Here is a 21,128-nt window from a genome sequence, read left to right as displayed (position 1 = left end):
GCCCGGGATGCGCCGGAGCCCGCGGGGTGGCCCCGCCCCTGTGGCCTGGGGTCCGACGGCCATGAGCGTGATGGAGAGTCGAACAGGAGGGGAGCAGGGTGCTCCGGCCACGGCGGCCGGCGGGGACAGCGCCGTCCAGAACAGGTGGCAGCGCAGTCCCTCTCCGTGGGGCAGCCGAGGAGGCAGCGCTCCTGAGGAAAGGCAGAGCACGTGGCCTCACTCAGTCCCCCAGTGGGCGAGGGAAGGGACGCAAGAGTGACCAGCACAGGGTCTTGAGCCCGCGGGGCCTGGGGGCCCAGGAGGGGCGAGCTTGGCTACAAGCATCGCCCGGGCAGCCGTGTGAATGGAGCTCTGCGGGCAGGTGCTTCTCACTGCCCCAGCCGGAGCGGGTGGGCGGGGAGGGGGCCACTGCAATGGCCTCCCCGTGCGCCGTGTCCACAATATTCCCCGGCCGTGGGCGTGAGAGGAAGGGGTGATGGCGGGAGGCAGAGGTGGACAGCATCGCCGTGGCCAGAGAGGCCGATGGGATGGAGCAGATGTGGGGTCGGAGTTTGGCTTTGTGAGTTTGGCCCGTTAGGTATATAGTGACCGGGCAGTGGCCACCATACGGGGTCGCTAACGCTGCCAGCTGGACAGTGGACAGCATCGCGCCGCATGTTCTTCTCAGAGTGAAAATCATCCGAAGTTGTTTCTCCTGGAGGCTCCTTTTCCCGTGGGGAGAGTTCACACACTGATGGTCCCTTGCTCCAGGGCGGGAGTGAGTTTGCGGAGCAGAGGTGGCCTTGGTGGGCCCCAGAGGGAACCCCGGAAAGACGGTCCCCAGCCCATGATTAGCTTCCTTCATCTTGTAATAAGAAAAAAAAAAAAGTCGTGGTTATTTTTTTTTTCAAGGTTGTGGGTGTTTTTTTTTTCCTTTTTGTGAGTCAGTTTCAATTGAACTGAGAAAGGTGGCGTGGGAGTGCGGGGCTCTCGGTCAGTTTGGGGCCTCCCTTGCTCCCGCCACTCAGTCCTCCTGGCCGTCCCCCTGCGTCTCTCTGAAGGACACTGGCTGTGACTTGGGACTGCCCACTCGGTCTCCGCCTCCCGTCACCTGCTCGAGGGCAGGCGGGGGCTGTGGAAGACGGTGGCCGTGGTCAGGCACCTCGCTGAAAAGGCTCTCTCGTCTGTTTCCTCCGTGCAGAGAAGGAGGACCAAGGGCTGGTGCCCGAAGCCTGGAACGTGGACCAGGGCGTGATCACCAAGCTCAAGGAGCAGTACAGGAAGGAGAGGAAGGGGAAGAAGGGGGTGAAGAGTAAGTGGAAGCATCGTGTCTGCGCACCGCGGCCCCCGCCTCTCCCCCTCCCCTGTGTCCCCTCCGGGGTCCTCCTGGAACTACTCACTCTTCCTTCTCTCTCCTGCTCCCGGCCTCTCTCCTCTCACCTGTCCTCGGGGGTTGAAATTAAATGGGAGACTGTTTGATTTTGTGAACTTAAAGCTGGGCGTGTGGTTATGGAGCCAGGACACGGCCTGATAGGTGACCCAGAGATGTACGGAAGCGTGGGCTTGTGTATTCAAACTGAACAATAATTTGATTTTCACACGTGTGTGAACTTATTGACCACAAAGACTTTTTTATTTTTTTAACTATTGACAATTTTAAAAAATCTCATATTGTGTGACCCTCTGGATACCCACCAAAATTAACCTATGTAATTTTAGACCTTGGAGACAAAAAAGAAAATTAATTTCTACCCCTGAATATTCTGTGTGTTCATGAACACGATTCCTTTGCTCTCGCCACTCCTCTAGCTATACAGGGCACCGTGTCGAGTATGTGACTTTTAAAAGTATTTTCTCATTTGGAATGGGGGACCGGGGGCATAGGTTTATTTATAAAGTTACCTCCAATTAGCTTTTCCCCCTTTCTTGATAAAATGTGTGCCACGTCAAAACCAGAAGCTGCAGTTGTAGAACCCTCACGCCCTGTGAATCATGTATACGTACATACAGAAGATACTCACTTTGCAAATCATTAACGATAGTAAGCAGTTGGTTATGCTTTCCCAGGCTCGGTGAGGGCAGCTCCAGGGTTGAACTCCAGGGGGCGCAGGCGTCCTGAGAAGGGTCTCCGCCTCCTCTGGGCGGCCACCCCCTTGGAGCTCAGGGCCCGGGGTCTTAGGGCCCCGGAGCGCCCCCTGGGGGATGGAAGCGTGGTGTCAGGCAGGGCTCAGGGCCCCCTGGGGAAGGCTGACCCGAAAGGCTGCAAAAGGCCGCAAGAATGTATCCAAGTGTGTATTTTCCCTTCTCTCCTTAGAGTGATGATACCATTTACCAAAGTCACTCTCAGAAAACTGAGCCTGCTGGGATTGTCTTTTACAGCCTGGCAGTTACTTATAAACATTTTCATCTCTATTTGCTCGATTCTGAGTTTACCACTGTGATCAAAGGTGATATTTGATCAACAAATCTAGTTTCAGTGATAGTGTCGTTACCAGCCGTGAGCTTAGGAGAGGTGGCGTCATTTAATGTCCGCTGGGTGGGAATTCAGTCATAGTGAGAAGTTAGTAGTAAAATCCTAAAAAAATTGTGCCTTTTACCCAAATAGTTCTGATTTGAAGATTAATTGTAAACATAGACGGGATTTGTTAAGGCTTTTTAGAACCATGACGAAAGCATTAAACTGAAAATTTGAGAAAAATTTGTGGGTAGGAACAAGCAGAGTATTTTATTTCTAGACTGACTTGAAGTTTTGGTAAGTTTCTGTAAGTGCTAGGGCACAGTAGCAGGTGTCTTGAAGGGCAAAGTGTCTCCCGTTAGGAAGTCGTGCGAGTGTTCGTAGGATTCTGCCGTGCGTTGATGATTCCCTCCTTGCCGGCACCAGCATCCCTTTAGTTGACATTTAGCCTTTGAGTTCTAGGCCTGCATCATTTGACTGGAATGGTTTTCCTACTCACAGAAGGTCTCCGGCTGCTGAGTCGGGAGCCGGGTCAGTGTCCAGGCGGGGGGCAGGGGAAGGGCCTGGGGTTGGGGTGTCTCGAGTCTGCCGCCTCCGGGCCCTGGAATCCTGACGCAGCGGCCCTCTGGGCTTGGACCAAGGCCTAGGTCATGGCGACCGAGAGCGTCGAGCCCTAAAACACCTTTGAATTGATACTGAAGTCCTGACGGATTAGCCGCTGTAAATAGTTTTATTTATTTTATTTATTTATTTATTTATTTTGCTTTTTGGGTCACACCCGGCGATGCATAGAGGCCACTCCTGGCTCTGCACTCAGGAATCACCCCTGGCGGTGCTCAGGGGACCATATGGGATGCTGGGATTCGAACCCCGGGTCGGCCGCGTGCAAGGCAAACGCCCTCCCCGCTGTGCTATTCCTCCAGCTCCCTGTGAATATTTTTAAATTGAACTGTCACCCACTCGGCAAGTTTGTGTCTTTTTAATACGGCCCGGTAGAAATATTTCCAGTCAAATTGTGTATCCAGACTTACTGTCTTGACATAGAATTCTAGATACTAGTGGAAGTTGCTTGAAAATAGTTGTGTTCTTTGCTGGTATCGGGGGAAAACAGTTCCATCATGGACCATGGGTAAGATTTTCCCATTCTTAATTAAACTCGTAACAGGAAAAACTACCGAAGATCTGTTTCAGCCTCTATCCTATATAAAACAGTCAAAGCAGGCAAGTGGGAGAACGCAGCCCGCACGCGCAGGTGAGTGGCCGCAGGCATGAGGTTGCCGGGTGCGTAGCTGCAGCTGTGGGCGCGGAAGCGTGCGGAGGGGGTCGTGCTGGCGGCCCGGCGGGCACGGCCGGCAGAGCCCTGAGTGCCCCGAGCAGTTCCTGCCGTGCAGTAGTGACGTTTGCCGTTAGTCTGATGTCTTTAAAAAAACGCTTTTCAAGACATGTGAAAGCTTCGACCAGCGCCTGTGGTTGGAATGAGGGAGTCTGACAGGAAGTGTCAGTCGTGTACGAGGTCGTGGTGCAGTTTGGCTGCTACTAATTGTTTCCTCCCTTTCGTTCCCTCCTACCCACCCTGCTCTCTGTCTCTCTGTCTCTGTCTCATCTCCCGCCCCTATCTCCCTCTCCGTCTCCCCCCCCCCCCCCCCCGCCCCTCTCTTTGCTCCTTTCCTGGGCTAGGGCCCAACAGGTCCAAGCTGCAGGACATGCTGGCCAACCTTCGGGACGTGGACGAGCTGCCCTCCCTGCAGCCCTCCGTGGGGCCGCCCGCCAGGCCCAGCAGCTCCCGCGGGCCCGAGCATGAGATGAACAGGGCGGACGAAGGCGAGTACCCCAGGGGGCCGGCGAGAGCCACTGCATGGGGCCGTCCGGCTTGTGCTTCGGGCCAGCCGCCGAGGGCTGATTCCGCCTCAGGCCTTCCGGCCCTACAGGGCGGATAGACTAACGAGCAGCTCTCAGATGCCGGTGCCAGCACCCCCCTAACCGCACCCCCGAGGCCCTGGGTAGGCCGCTCCCGCACGGAGAAGCCCGGGGTACGGAAAGAGGCAGAAGAGGTGGAGCTCACGGGGCTGGAGCGATAGCACAGCGGGGAGGGCGTTTGCCTTGCACGCGGCCGACCCGGGTTCGATCCCCAGCATCCCATATGGTCCCCTGAGCACCGCCAGGGGTGATTCCTGAGTGCAGAGCCAGGAGTAACCCCTGAGCATCGCCGGGTGTGACCCAAAAAAAAAAAAAAAAAGGTGGAGCTCAGTCTCCCGTCAGTGTGTGGGGTAGTTTATGCAGCGACTCATCACTGGTGCGTGTAAGAGTTTCCTCCAGTTTGCAGTGGCCTAAGCGCTGACCTCAGCAGGGGAAGGGCAGCGTCTCTCTCCGTCTGGGAGGGAGGGTTCCGCAGGGGGGGTGCTCCCCGGGTGGCAGGCGCCGGGACGGGGCGGGAGGTTGCGGGGCCCAGGCTGCAGAGCAGGTGTTGAGGGTCTGGAGCTTCCTGCGCTGGTCCCCGCTGGGGGTCACCGCACGCTCCCGACCGGGCTCGGCCCAGCCCCGGGGAGGGAAGGACCCGGTGGCCCTGGTGGCCCCTGGACACGGCGTGGCCCCGTTTCCTTTCGCCCGCTGAGAGTGACAAGCCCGTGGAGGCGCCGGGAGCTCGTGGCAGCCGTGCCGCCCTCTCGCCGGCAGGCTCCGGCCCGCGTCTCGGCACGGGCTCGGCTGCTCTGAACGTCCTCTGTTCTCTCCCCGCAGTGGAGGCGCTGACCTTCCCGCCCTCCTCCGGGAAGTCGTTCATCATGGGAGCGGACGAGGCCCTGGAGAACGAGCTGGGCCTCGGGGAGCTGGCCGGGCTGACCGTGGCCAACGAGGCCGACTCGCTGACCTATGACGTGAGTGTGGAGGGAGGGCCGGGCCGTGGGGGCAGCGGGCGGGGGCAGGTCCGGCCGGACCCTGGAGCAGGAACACGTCCTAAGGACAGTCGTGCCCTTGCCCCGCGCGGAGAGATGAGCACTGTGGCCGTCCCCTGGGTCCCTCTGCCAGTGGAGAGCGACTTCTGTCCTGGTGGGGGGCAGAATTCTCCCCCGTCTCGGTGGGCGTCCTGAGGCGGCGGGGATGGCGTGTGCCTTTGTCGGCCCGGAGCGGCGGGGGCTGTCGGCCGGGGGCTCACAGGGCTCTTGGAGGCGAAGGCTGTGGGGGAGCGAGACCCTGTGCCCCCCCCTTAGTCTCCGCCCAGCCCTTCCCTCCACGCCCCCAGCATCGGGCTGTGAGCAGGTTGTTCCTGTCGCATATTCATCCATCTTCCCCTCGGCAAAGCCCCTCTCACGCTGAAGAGACGCAAAAGGCTCCTGGGGTGGGGGGTGGGGGGGTGCAGGGAGAGGAGTGGGCGGAGAGCGGCCCCACCCCCCTGCAGACCAGGAACCCCACGCACGGTGTGACCCAAAAAGCCAAAAAAAAATAACCCAAAAAACCTTTTATTCCTTTCTGTTTTTTCCCCCTGAATTGCCGCGAATGACGGTTACTCATGATCAGGTCTCAAGCGTTTGTGTTCCGACCCCAACCCCTTCCCTCCGCCAGTGTTTCCCTCCCGCCCCACCCCTCCGTCCCCCCCTCCTCACCCCTCCTCAGCCCGGGGCGGGCCTCCTCCTGCAGCCCCCCCCCCCCCCGCGCTGTCCCCCTGCTTGTTTCTTCTGTCTCGGGGTAGAGCCGTTCCCTGTGCGACTGGGGCTTCGTCCGCCCTGTGGGGTGTAGCGGCCCACGGGGTCTGCAGTCTCCCCTCCTTTGCACCTTGCGCCCGAGCCCGCTTCTCCCCCCAGAGTGCTCCCCTGGTGGCGCCCAGCCCTGCTGCCCCTTCGCGACACGTGGGCGAGTCCCTGGGAAACACGCCCGTACGCAGTGCTGCATTTCCATGGCCGACACCGCCTCTCGCAGCCCCGTTTAGCTGTCTCGTGGGGGGGGTCATACCCGGCAGTGCTCGGGGATCACGCCTGACAGTGCTCCGAGGACCTTACGGTCATGAGCCAGGCCAGCTGATGCGAGGCGGGCCCTTTGGCCCTGGCCCTGCTGGCATCGGAACACGTCGCCTTCCCTCTGTCCCCTCCCTCCGCCCGGTCCCCAGGGGTCCTGACCCCTCTGTCCGGCCGTCCCCCGCCAGCCTGTTCCAGCGCAGGGCTCCGGCCGACTCTCGTCCTGCAGCGCTGGGCATAGCGTCGCGTGCCCTGCAGGCCGCCTCCCTCCCGGGGCCAGCGCCCGCGCTGGGAGCACTGCACACGCTCCTGCCCAGCACCGCTCTGGGCATTGCCCCCCCCCCACCGCGTCTGCCGTGCTGTTCCTCTCCGCGTGCCGTGTGCGTCTCTGTTCCCGTCTCAGCGCCCAGTGGGGCCCCGTTCCCTGGCCGGGAGAGAAGCTCCATACGCTCTAACCTGGTGGAAATCTCTTCTTCCTTGGCCCCAGCGAGGTTTTGGCCTCTTCCATCCCCTCGTTTGTCCCCCGCCGTGTGGAATCGTGCTGCCCCTGCGGCCGGCGTATTTCTTCCAGGAAAGTCGCTCTTGACGTTTCGCCAACTCCACTCATTGCTTTGATTGTTTCTATTAAAAAGAGTTCGACGGCTTTGAAAATGACCAAACGCTGGTGTAGTCACCGGTCAGCGGTCAGTGTCGACGTACACTGATGTACGCTCTGTCTCCTGGCCGGAGAAACTGTCTCTGCATCGTGTTGTGTTTCTTGGCCAGATTGCCAACAACAAAGACGCCCTGCGGAAGACGTGGAACCCCAAGTTCACCCTGAGGAGTCACTTCGACGGCATCCGCGCCCTTGCCTTCCACCCCACCGAGCCCGTGCTCATCACCGCGTCAGAAGACCACACGCTGAAGATGTGGAACTTGCAGAAAACCGCTCCGACCAAGAAGTAAGAGTGCTCTCCTCTGCACTGTCCCGCTGGCCGCCGGGCGGAAGCGCCCGGTTTGGTTCCCGCAAGGATCTCTTGCTCTTTCTTCAGCACCGCATAGTTGCTTCCCCTCGGACCCACACTGTCCCCTCAGGCCAGGGGGCTGCCGTGAGGGAGAAGTGGCGTCGGTGACGGCTCCCGGCGTCCTGGCGTCTCTGAGCGCCCTTTGCCGGAGCTCTCACCTGGAGGCCGGCCCTCCCGCCGCCCCTCTCGCTTCCCGGGTGGGGGTTAGGAAGTGGGGGGCGGGGTAGGGCCTCCTCAGCTGGCTTCTTGGGTTTGTGTTGGGGTCACGCCTGGCGGGGCTCCGGGAAACAGACGCCGTCCTGAGGAGTCGACCCAGGTTCAGGCTCACGCGGGCAGGCGCCCTGCCCCCGGGGCGCTCGTCCTGCCTCTCGGTCCCCGGGACAATGCCCCGGGCGGTCCCGCACGGAACTAACGCCCTTCCTCTCTGCCTCAGGAGCGCCTCTCTGGACGTGGAGCCCATCTACACCTTCCGGGCCCACAGGTAGGGGCGCGGCTGTGGGGCTGCACTTCCTCACTCCCTGGGTCGCGGGAGCCGCCAGAGGGGGGTGTGAGGAGGCTCGCAGAGCTTCTCGCGGTTCAATTCTGTGTGCGTGATGCGTGCGTGAGCCGCGGGCTCCCGGGGGTGGGGCTGAGGCGGTCCCTGTTTCTGACGGGGCCGTTGTTCCACAGTCCCCTCGGCGAGACCCCCGGGAGTGAGCCGCCGCCCCCCAGCACAGGGCGCTCCTGGGACAGGAAGGGCGGGCTGCAGGGCGCGGGCGTCTGTCCCGGCTTGTGTTGTGTGTTGTGTTGCTTGGCCCTTTGAGAACTGGGGCACGCTTCAGGGTCGCTCTCCGGAGACGCGAGTCTGGGTTTGGCTCCCAGGCCCGGGTTCTGGGGGGTGAGTTGGGGGGGCCGCTCCCGGCAGTGCTCAGGGGTCACTCACCGCAGGTCGGCTTGGGGGACCAGGTGGGGTGCAGGCGCCTTGGGCCCGGAAGCAGCCGTTCTCGGCAGCACTCGCACCCGGGCCGGGCGGCTCCATCCGGGCTCCCTCTCCCGCGCCCTCTCCCCCCAGGGGCCCGGTGCTCTGCGTGGTGATGAGCAGCGACGGGGAGCAGTGCTACAGCGGGGGCAGCGACGGGCTCATCCAGGGCTGGAACACCACCAACCCCAACGTGGACCCCTACGACTCCTACGGTACGGCGGGCCCAGCCAAGGCTATTCCTCCCTCCCTCCCTCTCTCTCTCCCTCCCTCCCTCTCTCTTCCTCTCTCCCTCTCTCCTCTCCCTCCCTCCCTCTCTCTCCCTGTCCCTCTCCCTCCCTCCCTCCTCCCTCCCTCCCTCCCTCCTCCCTCCCTCCCTCCCTCTCCCTCCCTCCCTCCTCCCTCCCTCCCTCCCTCTCCCTCCCTCCCTCTCCCTCCCTCCCTCCCTCTCTCTCCCTCCCTCCCTCTCCCTCCCTCCCTCTCTCCCTCCTCCCTCCCTCCCTCTCCCTCCCTCCCTCCCTCCCTTCCTCCCTCCTTCCCCCTCTCTCCCTCCCTCCCTCCCTCCCTCCCTCCTTCCTTCTCTCCCTCCCTCTCCCTGTCCCTCTTTCCCTCCCTCCCTCTCTCCCTCCCTCCCTCCCTCCCCCTCTCCTGTGTCCGTCTGTCCTGCCGGAAGAGACCAGGCAATGTGTCCTTCTAAGGCCGTCCCCAGCCCACGAAGGCTTCTCATGGGGGTGCTCATGCAGCACTGCTGCCCTCCTGGGACGCGGTGCTCCCCAGACCCTGACCCTCCCCTCGGTGCTCCCCGGGCCCTGACCCTCCCCTCGGTGCTCCCCAGACCCTGACCCTCCCCTCGGTGCTCCCCAGACCCTGACCCTCCCCTCGGTGCTCCCCAGACCCTGACCCTCCCCTCGGTGCTCCCCAGACCCTGACCCTCCCCTCGGTGCTCCCCAGACCCTGACCCTCTCCTCGGTGCTCCCCAGACCCTGACCCTCTCCTCGGTGCTTCCTGGGGCCCTGACTCTCCCTCGGTGCTCCCCAGACCCTGACCCTCTCCTCGGTGCTCCCTGGGGCCCTGACTCTCCCTCGGTGCTCCCCAGACCCTGACCCTCTCCTCGGTGCTCCCCAGACCCTGACCCTCCCCTCGGTGCTCCCCAGACCCTGACCCTCTCCTCGGTGCTCCCCAGACCCTGACCCTCTCCTCGGTGCTCCCCAGACCCTGACCCTCTCCTCAGTGCTCCCTGGGGCCCTGACTCTCCCTGGGTGCTCCCCAGACCCTGACCCTCTCCTCAGTGCTCCCCAGGCCCTGGCTACCCTGGGTGCTCCCCAGGCCCTCTGTTCCTGAGGCGCAGCTGTGCAGAGAGTCAGTGCTCGCATCTGCTTACTTGATGTGTTGATTTTGGTATCTGGGCCACACCCAGCTCACTCCGGGCTGCTGCCTGGCTCCGTGCTCAGGGGTCCTGGTCAGTCCTGGCTGGGCTCGAGGGCCCCTGTGGCCTAAGCTCCTCTCTGCCCGGCCTCGTCTCCTTGTTAGTCGGAGGCTGTCGAGCCAGTGGCTCTTACAGTCCCTGTTGACAAAATGCTGCGAAGACCTTGCTGGTCGCGAAGGGTCCGCTAGTGCTGGACACGGGGGACCGCGAGCTGCTGCCGTGGCGCCCCCTGCAGGCCTGCCTGGGTAGCCGGGCGCCGGCCCGTGTGTCCCAAAGGTGTCACTTCTTTCCGTTCTCTCACGCCGGCTGTGATGGGCGGAGCGGTCGGGCATGCTCTGGCCGGCCCCACGTGGCCCCTGAGCCCCTCGGGGTGACCCGGGTGGTCCCTGGTACTGCAGGAACCACTGGCCTGATGGAGCGGGAATTCCTGGGCGGGACCCCAGAGTCTCGAGCACAGGCGGCCCAGTCCCTGCCCCGCGCCTGTGGGCCGCTCTATCCTCTCTTCCTTACTCGCTCATCTGTGAGTTTTTGACGAGGTGATTTCCCGTGTTTGTCGGGCAGGGGCGGGAGCCCCCCAGCTGTGCTTGGCGGTCCTGCCGGCGGGCTCCGCACCCCACGGGGCCGACATGGAGGCTGGGCGGGGCGCGTGCTCGGCCCCTTGGGATCGCTCCTGTCCACCATTAATTCTCTTTTTCTCTCTCATCTTAAATGTGAGCGTTTCTCACGGCCCAGGCCCGATCTTGCCTTGTGGAGATTCGACGCACTCCTGGTGGTGCCTCATTCTCCTCCTCTTTTTTTTTTTTTTTTTTTTTTTGCTTTTTGGGTCACACCTGGCGATGCACAGGGGTTACTCCTGGCTATGCACTCAGGAATCACCCCTGGCCGTGCTCAGGGGACCATATGGGATGCTGGGATTTGAACCCGGGTCGGCCGCGTGCAAGGCAAACGCCCTCCCCGCTGTGCTATCTCTCCAGCCCCTCTCCTCCTCTTTAAAAGATTAGTTTTTTGTTTGTGGGCCAGGCCGGCGACGCTCAGTGCTTGTTCCTGGTCCTGGGCTCAGGGTCCCGGGCGGGGGGCGGGGGGGTGTCAGTGCGAGGAGAGCGTCCTCCTGCGTGTGCTCTGCCCTCCTCCCGTGTTCTAGGGGCAGGAGACGCGTCTGTCTCCCGCCTGCCCTGCGCCCGGGCCCGGCCTGACCCTGCCTCTCCCCTGCAGACCCGTCGGTGTTCCGGGCGGCGCTGCTGGGCCACACGGACGCCGTGTGGGGCCTGGCCTACAGCGCCGCGCACCAGCGCCTGCTCTCCTGCTCGGCCGACGGCACCCTCCGCCTGTGGGACACCAGCGAGGCCGCGCCCGCGCTCAGCGTCTTCGCCGAGAACCCAGGTACCCCGGGCAGCCCCGCCACGGCTCCCCCTCCCTCGGGCCGGGTTTGCAGTGCTCGGCCCGGATCCCTTAGGGCGCTTAGTGTGGCAGCACGTGACTGAGGAATGGAAAGAACGAAGGCGTCTGGGTTAATAGTACCGCAAGGGACACGGACGCTACGGCCTGCCCTGGCGGGTTTGGTAAATGCGAGACTCCCACGCCCGCGTCCCTCGGCCCTCCCAGCCGGGCCCGCCGTGGCCGCCCTCCCTGGTTCAGCCTCCCCTGCACTGACGTGTGTGGGGCCTCGGGGTGTATGTAGCACTGTCGTCCTGTTGCTCATTGACTTGCTCGAGCGGGCACCAGTCACGTCTCCATGGTGAGACTTGTTGTGACTGTTTCTGGCATATCGGATACGCCACGGGGAGCTTGCCAGGCTCTCGTGGGGGCGGGATACTCTCGGTAGCTGGCCGGGCTCTCCGAGAGGGAGGGAGGAATCGAACCCGGGTCGGCCGCGTGCGAGGCAGACGCCCTCCCCGCTGTGCTGTGGCTGCAGTGCGCACAGTGTATGGAAACGGGGGGGTGTGGGTTTTCACTCCCAGGAGCGTTTGTCTCCCCTCTGCACGGCCCTGTGAGTCACGCGTTGTCTCTCTTCGCGGATGCCGCAGTAGGTCACACTCTGCTTACCTGTTTAGCTGCCGATGAACGTTTGGGTTTTTTCCGTGTTTTGCTCTGAGGAACATTGACGCGTTTTCCTTACGGGCAGGTGCGCTGTCTCGGCGCCTTGGGGTGGGCCGTGTTGGGGTCTGTGACGTTGCCAGGCTTGAAACCAGGGTGCTGGGCCCGGCTGCAGCCCGGACGGTAGTGGCGGGGGGCGGGCTTGGGGGGCTCTGCCACTTAGACGGGGTGGGCTCCGTCTGCTGACCCTCAGCGTCTGGTCAGAGAAGCAGGGGGTCACTGCGGCTGTAGTTCGAGTTTCCGAGGTGGCGGCTAAGGATCCTGAGTACGTGGCCTACGGTGTCAGCTGCTCGGGTGGCCTTTGTCCTGATCACAGTGTTGACTTCCAGCTTGACTTAAAAATCAGCGCTCTCCCAGCATCCCATATGGTCCCCTGAGCACCGCCAGGAGTGATTCCTGAGTGCAGTAACCCTTGTGCATCACCAGGTGTGACCCAAAAAGCAAAAAAAAAAAAAAATCAGCGCTCTCTCTCTCCTCTCTCTCTCTTCCTCTCTCCCTCTCTCCCTCTCTCTCTCTTCCTCTCTCCCTCTCTCCCTCTCTCTCTCTCTTTCTCTCCCTCTCTCCCTCTCTCTCTCCCTCTCCCTTTCTCTCCCCCTCTCTCTCTCCCTCTCTCTCTGTCTCTCCTCTCTCTCTCTCTCCCTCTCTCTCTCCCTCTCTCTCTCCCTCTCTCTCTCTCCCTCCCTCCCTCTCTCTCTCTCCCTCCCTCCCTCTCTCTCTCTCTCAAGCCCAGGGCCTCACGCGCGCAGGCATGCGCTCCTCAGCTGACGCCCAGCCCGTCCCAGCACTTTCCTCTGGGCGGCTCCAGCCTGCCGTGGTGGCGGTGTCCGTCCCTGTCCTCTGCCCCGCGCAGTCCCTCGGCTGGAGGGGTCTCCCTTAGGCTTTGTGCCACTCAGCGACAATCTGCTCTTTCCTGCACCTAGTATTTTCCAGTATTGTCTTGGCAGGGGCCGCCTCGCCCTGCTCAGGGCCCGGGCGCCCCAGGCGGCCTGTCCCCGCAGCCCCGAGGGTCCCTCCCAGGCGGCCCGGGACACTGAGCTCGGGCCTGGCCCACAGGAGCCGCCCTGCCCCTCAGCCTCGCCCCGGGCCTGCTGCTTCACTCTGATTTTGATTTCGCTTGTCTGGGGACCGTGTCGGGTGGGGTTGAGGGCTTGGCTCTGCGTCAGGGATCGCTCCCGGCAGGCTGCGTGCGAGGCAGGAGCCCGGCGCTAACTCTCTAGACCCGTGGAAATGGGCCTTTATTCATCAATTAGTTTATTAAGGCACTGTGATTCACAGAGCTGTTCAGAGCAGCATTGCTCCAGGCACAAGTGCTCCGACATGGGTCCCTGTGCCGGTACCCGCCCGCCCCCTCCCGCCCCGCCCCCCGGCCCGCACCGGCACGTGGAGTTTCTGCTACTTGCTGTCACAGTGTTGGAGGGGTGGCAGCTGGGCTGAGCAGGAGAGGGACAGAGGCACGGCAGCACTCAGTCACGGCGAGGGTGCGAGGCCGGGGGTGCGGACAGCAGGAGCCCGTGCCCGGGTCTCGGGCAGCACTCAGTCACGGCGAGGGTGCGAGGCCGGGGGTGCGGACGGCAGGAGCCCGTGCCCGGGTCTCGGACGGCCTTGCACACGGCAGGGTTTCCGCAACTAACTTGCTTTTTAAAAATATATGATTTTTATTTTTGGGTCATCCTGGCGATGCACAGGGGTTCCTCCTGCTCTGCACTCAGGAGTTACTCCGGGCGCTGCTGGGGGCCCATATGGGATGCTTGGATCGAACCCGGGTCAGCCACGTGCAAGGCAAATGCTGTGCTATCGCCCCAGCCCTGAAGTAATACTTAAAAACAAACAAAGGCCAAAGGCAGTACAAGGGGAGCGTTGGTCCACAGAGCTGAGTCTGTCGGGCAGGGGGGAGTTGCAGGGGAGGCCAGTGGGGCTCTGAGGTGACCAGTGACTGTTGGGTTTACGCCCGCTAGCAGGAATGTAACCCCAGCGCCTCAGTCCGTAAAGACGAGCGTTTCTGTAAGTGAGGTACGGAGCAACGACAGAACACTCGGGCTGGAGCCACAGCACGGCGGGGAGGGCGTTGGCCTTGCACGCGGCCGACCCGGGTTCCATCCCGGCATCCCATAGGGTCCCCTGAGCACCGCCGGGTGTGGCCCCAGACAGAACAAACCACCTGTCCCCCGTCCCTTGTTCCCCCCCCACACACACACAAAGGAGACTAGAAAGAAGCAGGCGAGAGGAAGGAAGGTCACAGGAACGTACGCGGGCTCGGGGCCGAGGGCCGGCGTGCTGGCGGCCTGCTCACCTGAGCGGAGCCGAGTCAGTCACGGCTGCGCCCCCGGCTGTGCGGGCTGGGGGAGTGCGGGACTGTGTCGGCGCCTGTGGGCTGTGCGGGAGCGGGGACAGGGGCTGCCCTGGCCGGGGCACTGCGGGGAGGGGGGGTGCAGGCGGGCTCCGGGGAGCCCCGCGGCAGCCCCTGACTCGCCCCCGCTGGGCCTGTTCCCGCCTGCAGAGTTGGGGGTCCCGGCGTCCGTGGACCTCGTCAGCAGCGACCCGAGCCACATGGTGGCGGCGTTCAGCAAAGGCTACACCAGCATCTTCAACATGGAGACGCAGCAGCGCGTCCTCACCCTGGAGGCCGACGGGGACCCCAGTACGTGCCGGCGGGAGGGGTGGGCCACGGCTGCCGGGAGGGAGTCGGGGGGCGCTGGGCGGGGGGCCCGGCCCAGCCCACGGCGTCGCAGAGACACAGGCCGGAAAGGCTGCAGTCTCCCGCTGCGGGCTCTAAGCATCTGGGTTCAGTCGGTGCACGTGTGTGACTCTCCTGTTTGAAGTCGTGCTCAAAGTTACTCTGACGAAGACACAGGCTTGGTTTCGTACCTGATAACGTCTCTTCGGTTCTACTTGAAGAAAATGGAATCTTTCAACCTTCACAAAAATCACTCAACTTGGGCCCCAGCAGTAGCCCCGCGGGCAGGGCCCTTGCCCACACACACAGCCAACCCGGATCCGACCCCTAGCACCCGACATGGTTCCTGCTGGGAGGAATTCCTGAGCACCGAGCCAGGAGTAACCCCTGAGCATGGCTGGGAATCCCTGCTAGCCTCCCACTATCACTGAACTTAATTTCTTTCATTATTGATTTTATTTTAATGAAAGACCCCCAGGAGCACGTGCATTGGTTTAGGTCTTAACTCGGGCAGTTGTCTGGATTACTATTTTTTTGGGGGAGGGGTCACTCCTGGTGGGGCTGGGGGTCACACCTGTCCGCCAGGCATGCGCCCCCCTCCCCCCCCGCCCCCGCCGTGCCGTCGCTCCGGTCCCAGCACTTGTCTGATTTGCGTCGTCTCGTGGTCCAGAGGTGCCGGCTCTGTCAAGCCCTGCCCTGGGGAGCACCTTCTGGGGAGCTCAGTTCTCCCCGTGAGCTCCCGTCGGTCCTTCGCACTGAGCGCTGTGTGGCCGTCCCGTCTGGTGCAGGCGTTTAGTCCCGCGGGCGTGACCCTGGGCCGACGCCGTCTCCCCAAGACCCCACATGCAGCTTCCCCTCCGGGAAGCCAGCAGAGAGCACTGGGCGGCCGAGAGCCCGCGAGGCCTCTGTGGGCTCGTCTGTGGCCGCGCAGGCCCCGGGGGGCTCCGTGTCGCCCGGGCGCGTGCTCCCGGTCGGGAGGTGTCTGAGCACGAGGACTCTGGCAGCAGCGGAAACCTTGGCCAGGGTCTCGGTACCGCGGCCTCGCGGGGCCCGTTGGTGCTGACGCCGTTGCTTCCCCAACGCTCTCCCCCCGCAGCCGGCGCCTCCCGCCAGATCAACAGGGTCATCAGCCACCCGACGCTGCCCGTCACCATCACGGCCCACGAGGACAAGCACATCAAGTTCCACGACAACAACACAGGTGAGCACTGGCACAGGGGCCCGGAGCGACGGCCCGGCGGGTCCAGCCCTGCCCTGGGGCGCAGCCCACCCGGGTTCAGTCCCTGGTCACAGAGCCCGGGGCGAGCCCTGAGCAGCGCCAGGTGTGGCCCCCGGTGGAGCGAGACGCAGGGTCGTCCCCCCCTACCCCCCCGTCAGGGCGCTGACGCGGGTGCCCCCGGGCTCCGGGGCCGCGTAGCCGAGGGCCAGGCGCTGTGCTCCGCGCCCAGGGCCGCAGGGACTCCCCGCGCCGAGAGGGAGCACTGCCAGGGGAGCACACGGTGCTCGGGCCCCTCACTGCTGGGGACTCGGGGGGCATCACTCAGACACCCACGGGAGTGGCCGCTGCCATGGACACACGGGCTGGAAGCCGAGGTCATAGTTCACTTAGTCGTTAGCTGTTGAGCAGCTGCACGATCGCGGGGGGCGGGGTCCCCCTCTCCGCGGGCTGGGCTTCCCTCTCACACAGCACTGACGACTTGGCCCTGATTGACTGGCATCGGGGCCTGGTGGCCCCCTCAGGTTTCACTGGCTCACGTCTCCCCGGGCGGGAGGAGGGTCCTGAGGTGCTGGTGGGGCGGAGGAGCCCCTTGTTGCCTGCGGTTTCGGGTCCTGCGGCCACGCTTGGCTTTGGCTGGCCTTGCTTGCCCGTCCGTGGTGAGTCGTTCAGTGTTTCTGATCCTTTCCTGCGTCTTATTTCCACCAGACCTGCCGCCAGGGTTTCTGTCCGTTCTGTTGTCTCTGTCAGCCTTGCGTTCCCGTAAGCCATGCCATTGCCCTGCCTGAAAGCGGAGTAGGTGATTAGTGACACCTGACTCAGTACTGCTTGGCCGTGGCTTAAAGGACCGTGTGTGTCCGAGTGACTGGCTTCCAGCGGGTAGCTAGAAAGCCAGGAACGAAATCTGAGGTTCCAGCTTGTGGTTCTCTTCGTTGCCGGGGTAGGAAGGAGGAGGGTGTGTGTGCCAGTCAGCGAGAGCGTCGCTGCCGCCGGGGCGGGAGCGGGGACGGGCCCCTCTCGGTCACTCTCTGCCGCGGACCCGCGGGGCGGGGCTTCTGCCGTAGGCGCCTCTCTGTCTCCCGCAGGCAAGCTCATCCACTCCATGGTCGCCCACCTGGAAGCCGTCACGAGCCTCGCGGTAGATCCCAACGGCCTGTACCTGATGTCCGGCAGTAAGTGAGGACGCCCGCCGGGCCTGTTTCCCTGGCCTTGCCCTTCCGGCTGAAATGACTTCCCTCCCTTCCTTCCGCTGCAGGTCACGACTGTTCCATACGTCTGTGGAACCTCGAGAGCAAGACGTGCATCCAGGAGTTCACGGCCCATCGGAAGAAGTTTGAAGAATCCATCCACGACGTAGCTTTCCACCCGTCCAAGTGTTACATAGCCAGCGCGGGGGCGGACGCGCTGGCGAAGGTCTTTGTATGACAGCGCGTCGTCTCCCCTCCTAGTTCTTCACAGAGCAGCCGACTGCACAGAAGACCGGGGCAGGGCCCGACTGGTCCTGCCCTTTGTTCGCCGAAGGAGCACAGAGAACATTTGTTCAAAGTCTATTTTGCAATTCGTGTCCTGTTTTCCCAAACCGAGGCTGGTCGGGTCGCTGCAAGCTCAGCTGGACTCTGGGAGCCTGAAAACAGTTTCCAAACGCGCCCCCTCTCCCCGTCCCCCACCCAGGCTGAGTCGCCGCAAGGCGCAGGCCTGGGGCCGTAGCTTCTCCCCTGAGTGAACCTGGTGACCAGCACGGGGTCCTTAGAGCCGGGCGGTGGCCGGAACGACCGACCGAAGAACAGAAGCTCAGACCTCGGCCCGCGGGGAGCAGCGGCTCGAGGTGCCCGCCTCTGGGCCTGGCCGGGGGGCCGACGCCGGTGTTCACTCGGCTCTCCCGGGCTCCCGGGGGAAGCCCCTGACAAAGCATTTGCCGATTCGGGGAAAGAAAGACACGCAATAATATGTTGAATATATTATTATTAAGAAATGCTAAACAAATATCTAGTTTGTAAGCAGATTTCTATATATTGTATTACAGTTTTGGAAATGAGTTTGGTACCACTCTAGAGTCTGGCTGGCGAGGAGTCGCTCGAGTCTGCTTTTATGGAAGGTTTAACTTATTCAGGTTTAAGATTCGGTTTATTTTTAAGAGCAAACAGAGCATATCTCTATGATTTCTTTTCATTTTGAAATTCACTCCAGTGACGCGGTATTTAAAGTGTCGGATTATCTCTTAGCAGTGAAATCTTAACCTTGCGGTGAGTCGAAAGACCAAAGTCACTCGGGGGCCGGGCCCTCGTCTCCCGGTCTCCGGTGACTTGGCCCTTGGCTCTTCGTCTTTGTTTATCGATTCTCTGACACCAACCAAAAAGCAGTTCCCAGCGATTGTGTTTTTTAACCACCCAAAGGGTCGAGGTGACCCCGGGCCGCCACTTTTGCAGAGGGACTAAATAAAGCAAATGTTTTGTACCCGACCAGTCCTCTGTCCATCTTTCGCCCCGCGCCCTCAAGGTCGGGTGCAGTTCACACCGACGGCCATGGCACCTGCCAGTGGGGGTGCCCGCCTCAGCCCCGGGGTGCCCACCACCGCCCCCTCTGCTCTCGGGTTCCGTGACCTCGTCCCTCCAGTGCGGTCACCTTTGCTCTCAGCTCCTCTCTTGCTTGTCCAGAGTGTCAGAGACCAGCACAGAGATTTGAAATGAATTACCCAAGCCCGGCCCATTTTTCAGCAAAACCTATAGCTCATAGGTTCTCAGGCTTTTTTTTTTTTTTCCATTTTTTAAGTTCTTATTGCTACACGCTCCAGTCTCTTAACGCAGTTCCTGCATCCCCGTCCCCAGGCTCTCGGTTCCGACAGCAGTGACACGGAGCGGTCAGTCGGGGCCGGGAGGAGCACCCAGGGGAGAGGTGGCGCTGGTCTGCGGTCACGCTGGCTGCAGGTCCCGGCACGCTTCCTTCAAAGCGTCACACGTGTGCCGGGTGTGCCCGACCTCTCGGTCAGAGGAGCAGCAGTGTCCAGACCCGGTTCCCAGTCCCTCGCCTGCGCTTTGGTTCGAGGCGGGCTCCTTTGGCGAGCCAGCCACATCGCCGGGGCACGGGCTCAGCGGACGTCCATGTTCCTACACAGCCTTGAAGCCCCCCGTGCCTGTAAACGCCCCCTTTGTCCTGCTCGGAGCAGAGCCGGGTGTCGGTCCCCCCAGCCTGCCCGTGTGGCGGGCCCAGCTTTCAGGCACACTCGGCTTCCCTAGACGTGTCGCGGCCTTCAGGGCCTGCTGGCTTGGGAGCCTCCGCGTGTCCTGCGCTTCTCACGTCCTCCCGGCAGGACGAAGGAGTTGGCCTGGGGGAGCCCGCCCACTCCACCTCTAGCACCGAAGGGCTTCCCGGAGCCAGGCGGGGGCATCCTGCAGAGCCGCCCAGGCCCTCCCCAGACCCAGCTGCCCTGAGCAGATGCCTCCCAAGTGACACGGTGACCGTCAGTGTTTTTCTGCGGGACAGGTTTCACGAGCTTTGCCGTGAAGCAGATCGTGAGGCGAAGTCCTTAGCTTTCGTGATCATCTTAGCCGGGACCCAAGCGGGGAGCTGAGCCGCGTCACCGACACGGAACCTTGAGAAGCTTTTTGTTTTTATCTGACTTTCATTCCTTCAGTATTCTTGCTATAAATTTCTTTGGGAAATGAAGATTTATTTGAAATGTCTAAAATGTATGTATATTTTATAAATATATATTATATATATTATAGGGATATATATAATATATATAGACTATATATATACACACACACACACATATATATATATAAACCGTAGGTGCATTTTACTGTTTTGTATCTTCGTTTCCGGAGACAGCGGGCAGAGCTGGTAAGGATGACGGGTGTCGAGCCGTGTGCTTGGGGAGTATAACGCAGAGTTCTAACTGTTTAAATGGCTGTACATACTATATTCATTATAGGCTAGCATGCTTGTTTTAAAAGACTGTCATTCTAGTTTATTAAAATCTGAATGTAAGAAAACCTGGCTATCCAAATGTGAATTGAAGAACACTCTATCCTTAGTACTGAACTTTCTCCACGGGACATTCTGGCTTTCCACGGACACCGCTGTCCCCAGAGGGCGGCAGCTGGGAGTGAGAGGTGCCTTTCTACACAGACAGATGCAGCCTTACCGTGAGCGTGGGGGGGTGGGCGTGTTTGTGCATGCGTGTGCGTGTGCGTGTGTTGGGAAGGCCCTGACTTGTGACCACCTGTGTCTTGTCATTGTATCTGCTCAGCTTCTAGAACTCCGGGGGCCTCTCCCGGCACAGCTGACAGCCGACGCTCTCGCAGGCCCCGGGTGGACTGTCCAGGAATCGTGACTGGGGATTCCTAGGAATTCGGACAGCCGGGGCATGACCCACGGCCATCCAGTTGCTGTCAGGTTCAGGATTTGCCGGGGAATTCTTGGTTCGCCGGAATCCCGGGGCCACTGTCCTCGCCTCACCCGATGTGATTTTCACAGGCTCGTGTTTTTTTGTTTTTTAATCCTCCATCCTGTTCCCCCTTCCACAAGAGCATGTCGTGAGATTCCTTAGGTGACCAAGATCCCACTTGTCAAAATGACTCTTGGTTGCACGCCCGAGCTCGTGAGCACTCTCGCCCCGCAGCAGCCTCGGCGTGCCCCAGCAGCGTCCCCACTCACGTCTACCTCGTCAGTGCCGCCGTCGGAGCTGCAGCACGTCTCGACGGCGGCTGGAACGGCCAGATGCGGTTAGAGATCCACGTCGGTGCTTTTCTCAGACTCGGTCATTCACGTTGCGCTGGACTGAGATGTCCCAGATCAGAGGAAAACTTCATTTTCATCTTCCTGGACAGGATTGCCTGCAGCGTGTGCATCGTCACCGCTAGGGACCGCTAGGGACCGCGTGGCTCCGGTCAGTGTCGGGGTCTCGTCTCGGGCCGGGCTGTGCCCGCGCGCCGTGGAAAAGCGCTCTCGCTTGGACTCTCACTGTGTCCGTGGGAGCTCTGTCCGAAGGCGCTTATTCCACCGGTGGCTTAGTCGCCGTTCAGTTACGTGTTGGACGCCGGGAGTTGGGTCCCGTAGGACAGCAGCCGGCAGGCACGGTGGGATACTTGCGTGAAATGTGCCCATTCCCAGGGCTGGCTCCGGCGGGCGGCCCAGAAAGCACCAACAGGCCCGTGCTTTGAAAGACAAAGGCCAGGTCCTGGGTGTTTCTGAGCATTCCGCCCCGAAACTCAGCTGCGCTAACGGATTCCCAGACCCCCCCACCCCAGTGGGAGCTCCAGGTCAGAGGCCAGTTTGATCCGATTTTTCTTTGAACAGATGCCATCCTTAAACACCAGAAAGGACAGCAGATAGGCTGGGCAGGGGCCCGCCCGTCCCCCCTCCCTAGTCTT

At 61.7% G+C, this 21,128-nt stretch overlaps 1 protein-coding gene across 3 annotated transcripts in view; it reads left to right on the top strand.

Moving 5' to 3' along the window:
* Positions 1-18,212, top strand: part of STRN (striatin) — a 76,731-nt gene extending 58,519 nt beyond the window's left edge. For 2 of the 3 annotated variants that reach the window (XM_055120057.1, XM_055120056.1), the window contains exons 8-18: positions 1,181-1,291; positions 4,112-4,255; positions 5,171-5,307; positions 7,147-7,322; positions 7,819-7,866; positions 8,437-8,558; positions 10,982-11,149; positions 14,361-14,501; positions 15,634-15,738; positions 16,839-16,925; positions 17,009-18,212. In XM_055120057.1, the coding sequence (XP_054976032.1) occupies positions 1,181-1,291; positions 4,112-4,255; positions 5,171-5,307; positions 7,147-7,322; positions 7,819-7,866; positions 8,437-8,558; positions 10,982-11,149; positions 14,361-14,501; positions 15,634-15,738; positions 16,839-16,925; positions 17,009-17,178 (1,409 nt within the window). In that variant the 3' untranslated portion in view covers positions 17,179-18,212. Of the gene's footprint in view, positions 1-1,180; positions 1,292-3,599; positions 3,687-4,111; positions 4,256-5,170; positions 5,308-7,146; positions 7,323-7,818; positions 7,867-8,436; positions 8,559-10,981; positions 11,150-14,360; positions 14,502-15,633; positions 15,739-16,838; positions 16,926-17,008 lie in introns of all 3 variants that reach the window. The other variant, XM_055120058.1, reaches the window with a different exon arrangement.
* The last annotated feature ends 2,916 nt before the right edge of the window (positions 18,213-21,128 follow it).

This window comes from Sorex araneus, chromosome X (genome assembly GCF_027595985.1).
Source record: "Sorex araneus isolate mSorAra2 chromosome X, mSorAra2.pri, whole genome shotgun sequence".
NCBI lineage: Eukaryota > Metazoa > Chordata > Mammalia > Eulipotyphla > Soricidae > Sorex > Sorex araneus.
The sequence above is the reverse complement of the archived record's forward strand: the minus strand, read 5'-3'. Positions and strand labels throughout refer to the sequence as shown.